The following is a 12,190-nucleotide window of genomic DNA, read 5'->3' on the forward strand; positions in this document are numbered from 1 at the left end:
ATCTGCTTGCACACGCTGGTGTACACATGCAAGTGCATGTGGGTGTATATATCCATGTGCTAGCTTGTGCACGATAAAAGCACTTTTCTGTCCTTCTGGGGACCTGTGGTTTCACACCTCTCCCTCTCTTAACACAATCTCACCCATTAACTCACAGTGAGGCTGAGCTGGGTGGGGTGGGTGTGACAGAAAGCCATCACGCACTTGCCTTGTCCAAAAATACTGCACAAGTGTCATCTCTTCTGTACATACAGTGAGGAGAGATTTGTGTATCTGATACATGATGCAGGGTATTGACATGTTCCGTGAGATGTTAGCATATGTGATTGTGTGAATGGAGCCGGGGGGGTCTGTAAATAACACCATGAAATTCCCATCAAAGGAGACCACGTTTCTTCAAAAGGCAGTGAATGGAAGCGTGGTCCCAACAGGAGGCTACACTGATCCAGGCCTGCTGAGAGAAGGCTCTTCACAGCCCAGCTTGAGCAGAGGGCCCTGCCAATGGGGTCTTGGCTGTAGACCAGGGAGGTCTTGTGTTGACAGGACCCCCATGTGTGTAGCTGGGGAGGAAGGCTCTGATTCCCCTGTTCAGACGCTTCTTGCTTGGTGGTGTTTTAACATACCCTTATACTGAAATTTGAAGAAGGACGTTTCGAGAATGAATGCCATTCGGATGTCATTTATCTGGTCCATGTATCAAGCTGATGAGGTGGTGAGAAAAATGTTGCTTGTTTGAATGCACACCTTTTGACGTTTCATACAGGATTTCTTTATTATGTTTATGTATTTGTTTGTTTCTTTCCCATGTCCTTGTAAACCATCATGTTATTACTTATTCCACCACTGGCAGTGAGCAAGTCTCCAGTCTCTATTTTTCATTACCCAATGAAAACAATTCAGTAATCACAGTCTGTATTTTTCAGTACCCAGTGTTAGGCACAGACAGATCAGCAGGCATTGCTAATTATTATGAGATTATAATATAATCAGTGTACAAGGGTACATTGAAAGGAAAGCAAAATGTACTAAACCAAAGGCAGTTGTGCATTCTAGGAGGGCAGTGGTGAATTACATGAAAGTTTGATTTGAAGCGTTATTGTTAATGTTAGCATTAGTGTGTTGGTGTTAGCATTGGTTTAGTGTTGTGTTAGTTTTAGTGTTAGCATTAGTGTTAGTGTGTTTGTATTTCCAGGACACATTATTAATATTAAATATCTGTTGTTGTTTTGCCTCTTACATTTTTCAGAACATTAATGGAAATGTTCATGACTGAGCAAACAGGCTTTTTCTGATGACACTGTATTGACTTTAGTTGATCTGAAAAGGAGTGTTGGTGGTGTGGGACAGTTTGGGGAAATGTGCTAATCCGCTTTACAAACGTGAACTCTGAGGCTGTAAACTGACTGTTATCACTAAGCCTACTACTGTTGACATAATCTAGATAAAATTCATATTTTCTCTGGGTTTTTCAGAGATTTTGTTAATACGACAATTTCTCTCTATCTTTGTCCTTCTATATATAAAGAAGAGTCCACTCTGGATTGCACTGCACAGAGGTATTAAGAACTCTGGTGTCAGTGTTCCTGGAGAAACAAGACATTTTGGACAGTGGACCTTCATCAGCTGTGCAATCAAATTTCATCCAAATGCTCAGGAGACCTTGTGCACCATTTCACACCCTCTCTCTCTCTTTCTTTCTCTCTTTCTCTGTCCAAACTGCAGGATCTCATAAACGAAGCTTCTTTAAAATTAACTGGGGCAGCTTGACCTCTGTAAAACTGCCAAGGCAAGTTTACAGGCGGCGAATCATATGAGTCTTGAAAAGATCCGTCCCATTAATGTCTGCTTTTGCTTTAACTTTCAGCACTTCTCAAAATTAGAGGAGGAATAGTTTTAAGGTTCATGCTTTACTTCACTTTTCTTTTTGCAAAAGGATACTGTATGTCCATTTTACATTTTACCACATCTCATACACAAAGTCTATAGTGTGTACTTCAGTAAAGAATCACTGTAATTAAAGTTAAATTAGCACTTTTCCATTAATAATGAGGCAGGAACAGAAACTTAACACTATGCCCTCAGAGGCCTGTACACAGAATTGGACATTTTTGTGGTGTTTTTGTTTTGTTTTGTTCTCATGTGTGAGATGGAAAATTATATTACATTATTTGCCACATCACACAACAACAGCAAAAAAGCAAGCATCCAGATGAGTGTTGGTCACATCTTAGGGGTGAAGGGTGTTTACACACATGGGTGTTTAAATGCCCTGAGTACGAGTGAGTGCCACCATTCACACACCCTCCACCTCCCACTCTCCTCTCGCAAAGTCACAGGCTGTAAAAATCCCGCAAAGAGTGAGACAGTGACAGGAAGATGGTACACACACACACACACTGGTGGCTGTGATGAGGCAGATTGAGAAAAGCCACAGTGGCCTACACAACCTTCGTGATGCCGAGGCTCATCTTGATGGGGTTAGAATCACTGGGTCACAGAAAGGACACCGCTTTGTGATAATATCAGGGTTTTTTAAAATGCAGTGGAATTTTTCATGATTGAGTCAGATTATCATAAATGTTCTCCTCCTCCTTTTCCCCGGTTGTCATCAGTTCCACAAATCACGTGTGTCGATTTTACGAAAAGAATATTGGGCAAAATTATTGGCAAAATATTTTCAGTGTTTTTTGTGCATGTCTCATTTCAAATTCATGATTAAACAATGACATGAAGTTTTAACTTTTGTTTCTGCTGTCAGTGTACATTAGGTGGCAGGTGAAAAAAAACATGCTAAACTATGTCCTTCACATATGAGAGAGAGCGAGAAAGCGAGCAGGAGATAGAGCGAGAGAGAGAGAGGGAGGGACAGAGAGAGGGAGAGAGAGAAAGAATCTCCGCCAATCTTCAGAACACAGTTACAGTACTACTGTTGGCCTGGTCCTCAGTCAAACACTTTCTGCTAATCAACACGGCCATCTTAGACTGCGCCAGAATGAAATTCAAAAGTTGATAGCGTGCTTTCTTCTTCTGAGTTTAATTGAAAACAGACAAAAGCAACACCAAACCAACTGAAAATTGAGAGAAAGAGAAACAGAGAGAGAAGGAAGGAAACTTCCAGTTTCCTGTGTGCCTCAGCAAGGTTATCCTACACATGCTCAGACCAATGGCGTCTTCTTGGCTTGACGTGAGAGAGAGACATCGATGGAGCAAGAGAGAGAGAGAGAGCCTAGAAACAGTAGAGCCATGATGGAAGAACAAGACTTGGAGTGGCAAAGAGAGAGAGAGGGAGGGAGAGAGAGAGATAGAGAGAGAGAGAGAGAGGGAGGGAGAGAGAGAGAGATAGAGAGAGAGAGAGGGAGGGAGAGAGAGAGAGATAGAGAGAGAGAGAGGGAGGGAGAGAGAGAGAGGGAGAGAGAGGGAGGGAGAGAGAGAGAGGGAGAGAGAGAGAGAGAGAGAGAGAGAGAGATAGAGAGATATGTTGTGGGCCGTGGGAAAGTGACACCATATATTCCATGCTTTCTCTTGTCCCTGACTCAAACCACAGCCTCTATCAGCAACGTCATCATTCAAAATGCGCACACACACACACACACACACACACACACACACACACACACACACACACACACACACACACACACCCACCTAATATGTTGCATCCACTCAGAATAAAGATAGCAGATCTATAGTGAGCACTGGCGGCACTATAATGGTACAGTACTCTAATTCCACAAAACCACCACCTGAAATTGATGTGATTTTATTAATTAAATATACATACATGGGCTTTGTTTTCATTCACCAGCCCTGCTTTCAGTTGCCATCTACATCTTAAGTTTATAGGTGGTGCTTTCTCCACAGGATGTACAGTTCAAAAGATGAAACCCAAGGCAAGGAGAAAGTACCATCTGACTCAACAGCATCACTTGTTTTGAGCTCAAAAGAACATGGAACTAATCCTTGAACAAAGTCAGAGCCCTTTCTTCTCAACCTCAACCCCAGCATACGAGTTCCTAGAAAGCGGTGTTCACGGCGGGCAGGGAACCGGCGAGATCAAGACACGGAGAGAAGCCCACCGAGCCCCCCACATGGCCCCTGTCTCCCCTGAAACACGGCAGCTCCTCTCAGCTACCGCCACCACTGCAGCGCCTGCAGCTGCTGCGCCCTCACGCTCCACCCTCGCTCCACTTCCCCAGAGCCCCAGAACAGGCAGGCAGACCCCCGCCACAACACCACAACGGAGAGAGAGACAGAGACAGAGAGAGCGAGAGGGAGAGAGAGAGAGACACTTGACAGTTATACTAGAATGTGAATTTTTACAATTCCTTAGATTTTACCTGCGTAAACTTGTTGGTTTATGAAATTGTAGTTATGCTTCTCAGCCAGCCTTTTGGTTTCTTGTGCAATGCATTCTGGGTAAATCTGCACACATTTTAGGCCACTTTAAAGCTTGGCTCCCATTGTGGTGTAGCCATGGAATACACACACACTCACACACACACCCACACACACACAGATACATTCATACAGACACAAGCCAAACTCCATCTTCTGGTTCAGTGTGCCTGATTCAAACCAACGCATGTGCTGTCCAGAACAGTCTCTTAACTCAGGAACACTGAGGTCAAAGGGCATCAACCTGCAAACACTACATGACTGTACAATGTATTTAGCTGTTTGTATTAGGTAAAAAGGAAAAAATGTACCAAAAGCGTTTATGTACATTAGTTTTATTTGAAGCATAGTTTATATTAACATATAGCCTACTGCCCAGAGGTAATGTTTTCCCAAATACAAAGGCTAAATCTCCCTTAATTATAATAATATCAAGGAAGAATCAAGCAAGCAAACAAACATACAAACATAAATGAGAATATATAGAGAGAATTAGACCTGAATAGAAAAAGGATAGGCCTAACACTGCCATGTGTGTTTCCATAATTTCCACTGTCAATTAAAAATTGTGCTAAGCTATTTTACTAAATGTCCCCGAACATATATGGCCCGTGATAGTTAAACAAAAGTAGCTTGATATAGATTGATATCTCAGGAAAAAATTAAAGCACGAAGCGTGACCCAAATGTCTTCATAGAAATCACATTTCAAACCGCGGCATGAAAATCTCACGGCTGCTTGAAACTGTGGGTGAAGCATTTTGCCACTCTGTGGTCTGAATCAACCTTCTGAAGCTCTGGTTAATCATGGCTGAGATGCAGAGCTTCTCTCCAGTAGGTGCTGTGTACAGGGCTTGCTGTCTCGAAGCAGAAAAATGCATAACTAAGTTTTTAACAAAACACCTCCCGCACTGTTGGGTCGTTAAACAGTTGACGCTTGGTAAGCATCAGTTAAATTCTTGTAAACCCTTTGACTTCACACTTTTTTCTCTTCTTCTGACCAGATTTCCGCACTGCGCCCATTTCTCCAAAGTTAAAAGATTAATAAATTGATATTTATTTAAAAAACCTACAAGATGATAGTAGCCCAATATAGAAGTGTTTCACCAGTTATATAACTGTGTTTTGACAAAAAAAAAAAAGACGTTGGAAGCAGTCTGGTTGGTATTAACGGTGAGTTGTAAATGATAAAGTTGTAGGACTATAGGGTAACATGTGGTCCGACTTGGCCTTAACAAGGCTAGCTGTGGTTTAAAGTGCTTAGTGCTGCTGTCAACTGAGGAAGTCTCAAACATGCAAGCAGTTTTCACGGCGCATGAAGACATGACGTCTGGTATAATTCAAATGAATGGCTTAATTTAAAATGATTGTTCATAAAGTGAAAATTTTGCATGTGTGGTTTGTTTTCATTTTTATGCGTGAGATTGTAAATTTAAACGTTGTTATTTTACCTTCAAATTCAGTTTTCAATAAGATGCACCCCCTCTCTCTCCAGCCTCAGCCTGGTTCACTTGAGTTTCAAAACCAAATCAGATCTCTCAGTTCTGTGATGACATGAGTACAAAGGCAGAGGACACATTGTTTGTTTCTCTCTCTCTCTCTCTCTCTCTCTCTCTCTCACACACACACACACACACAAACACACTCACTTACTTAGCCACCAGAAACCCGTCAACTTCGTGCCCTGTTGATGACTTGAAAGGTAAGCTCAATACAAATCAGAAATAAATAAAATATAACCATAAATGTAGTACAGAACATTTTACAGTTTATTATTTATTTGTATATTTTAGTCTAAATTGTTGGCACATCCAATATAAATGGATATAATACAATATAATATACTTATATATACAATATAATATATAATACTTATGCCAGATTACGCTGAATCACAATGAACATATATTCAATTTTGGAATTATCTTTATATGTTTATAAAATCCTACAGTGAAAAATAAAATTTTGATTAACTAAGAGTTTTGAGGTTCCAGAAAAGACTGCAGTGACCTGATTACAGTGATACTGGTCACTGTCTCAACTGTTCATAATTTTGTGAAGACAAATATGTAAAAAAAAAAAATTAATTAAAAAAACAAAAAAAACAAACAAACAAAAAAACCTTTTCAAATTACGGTAACTAGTTACTAAAGAATGTAGAATACACTCTGGATATAAACGAGACATGTCTGCTTATCAGAGTGAGATGCCAATATTTTATATCTATATGTTTATTTGCACATTGTAACAGCAACAGAAATGATCACATTAGTAAATTTATTAATTGGTCATCACCCATTTTGAGAATTAATTTGCAACTACCTGATTTAATTCTTTACAAAATGTAATATTTTTGGACAATCTACTGATCTGTACATGCAGAACCCTTCTAACCTTTTCGAAAAGTGCTTTATTACAAAATCCAAAGAAGGGCGGCGCACAGGATGATTTACAGGCACCGTTCGCGACGCTTATTTCGGTTTGACGTGCAGTTGGTCGTGAAACGCGGACGAACAAGGAAGCGCGAGAAACGTCGCGCTTTGCAGCTGGCTCGTGCCCGCGATTTGGGTGAGAGCGCAAACCTCAGGCGCGGTGATGTCGTAACCGAATCACACAGGTGTGTGCGTGCACACGTCACGCAACTGCTGAGCTCGCGCCGCATCAGGTAGGAAGCCTGCATCGTGCGAACAGAACGCGGTACCCTTGGCTGATCTGAATCTAATCTACGTTTAAAGTTACAAGTGCGATAAAAGACTGCCCTACAGGACACGCACAGTAATTCATTTTTAGGACTTGTATTCTTTCAGTCCCACATCTGTGCTGATTCAGTTTTGTAAATAATTACACTATTTGCGCTGATACCGTCTCCAATTTCCTATATTATTGTTATATTATTGGTTGCTGAGTGTATAATTACTAATGCTGTTAAATTAATTATAAACGCTATGCATGTTTGAGATTGAGATTAGTAAAAATACGTTGCCATATCAAAATAAAAAAAAAAAATCCATGGAAGGTGATGCAGTATACACCACACACACACACAGAGAGAGAGAAATACACACACACACACACACAGAAATACACACGCACAAATGCACATGCACGCATATGTGCATGTGCATGCACACACACACAAACCACAAACACCTGGAAGCTAATCAAGATTTTCAGTAAAAAGCCTGGTTACAGGAATCATTTCATTCTAGCTGTTTTTTTAATCTGAATGTTTCTTTTGTTCTTGGTTCTAGACAGTCTCCTCTTCCTGTGAAAAAATGCCTCGCTCTTTTCTTGTCAAAAGCAAAAGGACAGGCTCTTATGTGGCACGGGCTACCCGTTACCTTGCCACTGAAGTTACTGGACAGCTTGAGGACTCACAACGGCCCAGCAGGAGCAGCTCACCTGATGGCTCAGAGCTCCACCCAAGACCTGCAGTAGCCATTGGTGCAGTGTGCCACCCCTCTGTTCACAACCCCAACTTTCAGACTGAGAACTGGGCCCTCTGTTCGACAGGTAACCAACAGCATCCATGCCATGACCGAACCGATTAAACGCAAATAAATGAAAACAACAATATATAAATATAAATTAGATCATAATTTGATCGTAATATAAATATGATAAAACAACATTAGAATTGCCTTCAAATGTTGGGGTCACCTCTTCTCTTCCAGCTTTGATATTGATTAGCAGTGATCGATGATTCTAGAGGAAGCCCTAGCAGGGCTGTTCCCATATGGTGTTTAAAGGAACCTGTATGGATGAAGTAAATTGATGAATGTAATAAGACATGCTCAGATGTTCTCCATTTGGAACACACACACACTTTGGTGATCCTGCAGAGCAGTCAAGCATTGAGAACGGGCGCCCCTTGCTGACCAGGTCCATGTGGTTGCCGGGCCGCCCAGGAGACAGAGACCAGGAGCTTGAGCGGCTGGTGCACGCGCTACTGACCCACAGACTACGGGTCAATGTCAAAACGCCGCTGTGTGAATGTCCCCTCTGCGAGAAGGTGAGTGATACCCCGCTGATATATTCAGAATGTATGAACTGAAAAGTTCTCTTCCTCTCAGACAGCTGTGGTGAATGCCCGAGTTGTGTTTTACTGTTGTATTTGACCGTTATGTTTTGCTGCTGCCGTAGGTGCTGACGTCCGCTGTCGGCTTGGTGACGCACTTGCGCCGGTCCCACGTTAACAGAGTTACTGTCCCTTTCACTGGGCCGGGCAGTGCACAGCATTATGGGCTACAGGCTCCTGCTGGATTCTATGGCAGAGCTAAAGTAAGTGTGTGTGTGTGTGTGTGTGTGTGTGTGTGTGTGTGTGTGTGTGAGAGAGAAAAAGGGCTAAAACAGTAAGGCTGAGGCATTCATAAACAGAGTGTGTGTGTGTGTGTGTGTGTGTGTGTGTGTGTGTGTGAGAGAGAAAAAGGGCTAAAACAGTAAGGCTGAGGCATTCATAAACAGTGTGTGTGTGTGTGTGTGTGTGTGTGTGAGAGAGAGAAAAAGGGCTAAAACAGTAAGGCTGAGGCATTCATAAACAGAGTGTGTGTGTGTGTGTGTGTGTTATAGGAACGCAGTTTTGGCTGTAAGGTGTGTGGGAAGGTGTTTAAGCGTTCCTCCACCCTGTCCACCCACCTGCTGATCCACTCGGACACGAGACCGTACCCCTGCCAGTACTGCGGCAAGAGGTTCCACCAGAAATCAGACATGAAGAAACACACCTTCATACACACAGGTGAGACATGTACACACACACACACACACACACACACACAACAATTTTTTGTGAATTTCCAGGAAATTTTAACATGTAAAGGTTTTTACTTCCCCTTTCAGCTTAGTGGACACCAACACCTTGCACATGTCTTTGTCAGAACTATTCTTCTGATTAAACCCTTTTGTTTTAATTTCTACATATTCAAGATACTTTGTCTCGAAAAATCCCATGAACAAACACACTCAGTTACAAATGTACACAGTCAGTTACAAATGCATAACTGGCTTAGACTCTATACCTATAAAGTTGAGATTTCCCAATGAAGAATTACTGAAACATTAGTGAGTATGAATTTCATTTTAAAGGGACATTAATGTTAAAAGTAGAAGCATTAAGTACTTCCCTTTCATATTGACAATGCATGACTTCCTGTGCAGATACACACCTTAGAGTGCGCTATTCACAATTCCTAGTTAATGCATTCTCTCTCTCTCTCTCTCACACACACACACACACAGAGTAGTGATGGAGGTGCTCCTGTAGTCATATACATCAGTAACACATATGCTAGGAAAAAAAGCACCTATGTAAACAATTGAAAGCAAATATCTCTTCTTTGTCTTTTTTAGTCTTTATTTTCCTGTCTCATTATCATGATCACTCACTTTCTCTAACCCGGTCTCCCCCCCGTGCGACTTCACTCAGGCGAGAAGCCCCACGTGTGTGTGGTGTGCGGTAAGGCGTTCAGTCAGAGTTCCAACCTCATCACGCACAGCAGGAAGCACAGTAGCTACAGGCCCTTCAGCTGCCTGCACTGCCCACACACCTTCCAAAGGAAAGTGGACTTGCAGCGCCACCTGGAGACGCACTGTGGGGGCAGCGACGCTGTGCCCTATCCGGCCAGCTGAAGAGTGGAGGCAGCCCAAACCACCTGTGCGCTGACTGCAGACAGAACTGTGTGTGTGTTTGTGACCAAGTTTGAACCAGGGACCAAAATGTCTTGGAGTTTTGTTCAAAATGTGTTTTTGTTATTGTAAATGAACACATGCACATAAACACTGCACCCCCCCCCCCCCCCCCCCCCCCCACACACACACACACTCGGAGGATTCGGATTGATCGCTTTAATGTTGCTTCAGCAATGAGAAACAATAGAAACAATGAAGCATATCATTCACAGTCTCACACACACACACACACACACACACACACACTGCAGAGCACCAGTCATATATCTATAGAATGATATCACATTTTTCACTCTGAGCTCAGTTTGACTGATTGTAACAGTATAGTAGCAGTCTGCCATCTTCTCTTCACTTGACCCGAGCCTGCCTGGAAAACGCTGTGGAAAACTGGTAATGTGCAGGTCTAAAGGCCACGTAGTACTGGCCCAATGGCCCAGTGATGGCCCAGTACTGACCCAGTGGCCCAGTGATGACCCAATGGCCGAGTCATGACAGGGGATCAGCGACAGCAAATTTCAGTGGTTCCGGTCTCTCTGAAAGGCCTGTGTGAACTCCAGTGGGTTAAGAAGGCCATGGTTCATGGGGTTACGGGCTATTCTGATGTTTGGGAAGAATGAGGGCTGGACTCTGGAACCCACTGACACACATACCTAAAGGCACATACTCTTCCTCCCTCCCTTCCTCACACACACACACACACACACACACACGAGTTTATTCATGCTGTCAAACGCCTGCAAAATAAACAAAGGTATATTGATCAAGTTTATTAAAGTGTAATGAAAGTTAAAACACGAATCTAACAAATGCCAGAAATAACCTTTGCTCTAATTCTGTTCAATCTGAAAAACACTTCTGTAATCTGGACCATATCATTATTTACCCACCTCTACACAGAGCTGATGGTTTGTTCCAGCTGAGCTACTGGGTTCCAGGACCTGGGGTTGAGATTCATGGTCTCTATGGGAACATCTCTGTGCACAGCTGGAGGTTGCCCTGACAACAACACCAGGCGACTTTAGCATCTAATGCAATCACCATAATTAGAATTAAAACCCCAATCTAAATCTCCAAGAAGTACCAGATATATTAGGCGTTTCTCTTGGTGTGGGTGTCAAACATAAAATGAGTAACATTCTTGTTACAGAAATGACCTTCTCAGAAAGGCTCTCAAAGCGTTTATACATCCACACCAACCGTTTAGCACTGAGCCAATCGACAAGTAACTAGCTGTAAGCAGCAAGTCTGTCAGGGCAATCAGGGCTGAGGAACTGTGACAGACTGCGCCCCCCAGTGGATGCTGTAGGAGTTAGGAACCTCCTAGATGGACCCAAATGCAGATAAGGTGGCCAGGTCCATGAAAAATGCACAGCTCTGCCCACTACACTCCTGGGACTGGGGTGAGGGACAGTTGACAAGCCCAGTCCAAGGACCGGACCAGGGTCCGCACTAATCAAGACCCTCCACCTTAACCACCTCACTACAGAGGTACAGGGGACACACAGATAAAGCAACTGATAGACAAAACAACTGACAGAATGGGGAACTTCCCACACAGAGTGAAGCCTGTGCCTCAGAGAACAGGCCTTTGTTGAGGTGTCATACAGGGCCAGGCCACCTGAGGGAGATGGGGCTAACGAACCCTGGTTAGCTCCCCGCTCGTGGCCTCCCTCTGGTGGCTGCTAACTGGCATTGCAAGTCACCCATTACCTTAGCCAATAAAAATGAGTTTAATTATGTTAATAACATTTTAGCATTACAAGCTTAATTATGGTAATATTACCATTATGAGCTTAATTATGTGAAGCATATCAGCATTACAAGGTTAATTATGTTAATAACATTTTAGCAGCTGTTCAGTCTCTTTATAGGTACCTATGTGGACAACACCTTAGGAATATTCACACATGCCACTAGTTGGATCTTAAAATGTTTACTTTATTTAATTAAATCATCTTTAGAATAATCAGTTAGGTGACTCCGTACCTGTGCAGGAGTAGATGCACCACAGCACCCCCACGACACTGACACCCAGCAGAAAGGCAGAGAATACAGCAACCAACACAGGCCCCGTGTCCACACCTGCACAGAAACAACAACAACAACAACAA

The 12,190-nt window shown here is 42.7% G+C and overlaps 2 protein-coding genes across 2 annotated transcripts in view; one reads left to right on the top strand and one right to left on the bottom strand.

The window, feature by feature from the left end:
• The first annotated feature begins 5,987 nt into the window (after window positions 1-5,987).
• On the top strand, window positions 5,988-10,324 carry LOC113584864 (zinc finger protein Gfi-1b). The gene is made up of 6 exons (XM_027022056.3): window positions 5,988-6,096; window positions 7,646-7,907; window positions 8,237-8,406; window positions 8,538-8,675; window positions 8,964-9,129; window positions 9,817-10,324. The coding sequence occupies exons 2-6, from the start codon at window positions 7,670-7,672 to the stop codon at window positions 10,017-10,019; spliced, it is 915 nt and encodes a 304-aa protein (XP_026877857.2). The 5' UTR covers window positions 5,988-6,096; window positions 7,646-7,669; the 3' UTR covers window positions 10,020-10,324.
• A 109-nt stretch (window positions 10,325-10,433) lies between these two features.
• engl (endoglin, like) overlaps window positions 10,434-12,190 on the bottom strand; it is a 16,913-nt gene continuing 15,156 nt past the window's right edge. The window contains exons 17-19 of the mRNA XM_081715711.1: window positions 12,066-12,161; window positions 10,967-11,075; window positions 10,434-10,813 (exon numbers count right to left, since the gene is read on the bottom strand). Coding sequence (XP_081571837.1) covers window positions 10,969-11,075; window positions 12,066-12,161 — 203 coding nt within the window. The 3' untranslated portion in view covers window positions 10,434-10,813; window positions 10,967-10,968. The remainder of the gene's footprint in view (window positions 10,814-10,966; window positions 11,076-12,065; window positions 12,162-12,190) is intronic.

Source organism: Electrophorus electricus, chromosome 6, assembly GCF_041902795.1.
Source record: "Electrophorus electricus isolate QZ-2024a chromosome 6, ASM4190279v1, whole genome shotgun sequence".
Lineage (NCBI taxonomy): Eukaryota > Metazoa > Chordata > Actinopteri > Gymnotiformes > Gymnotidae > Electrophorus > Electrophorus electricus.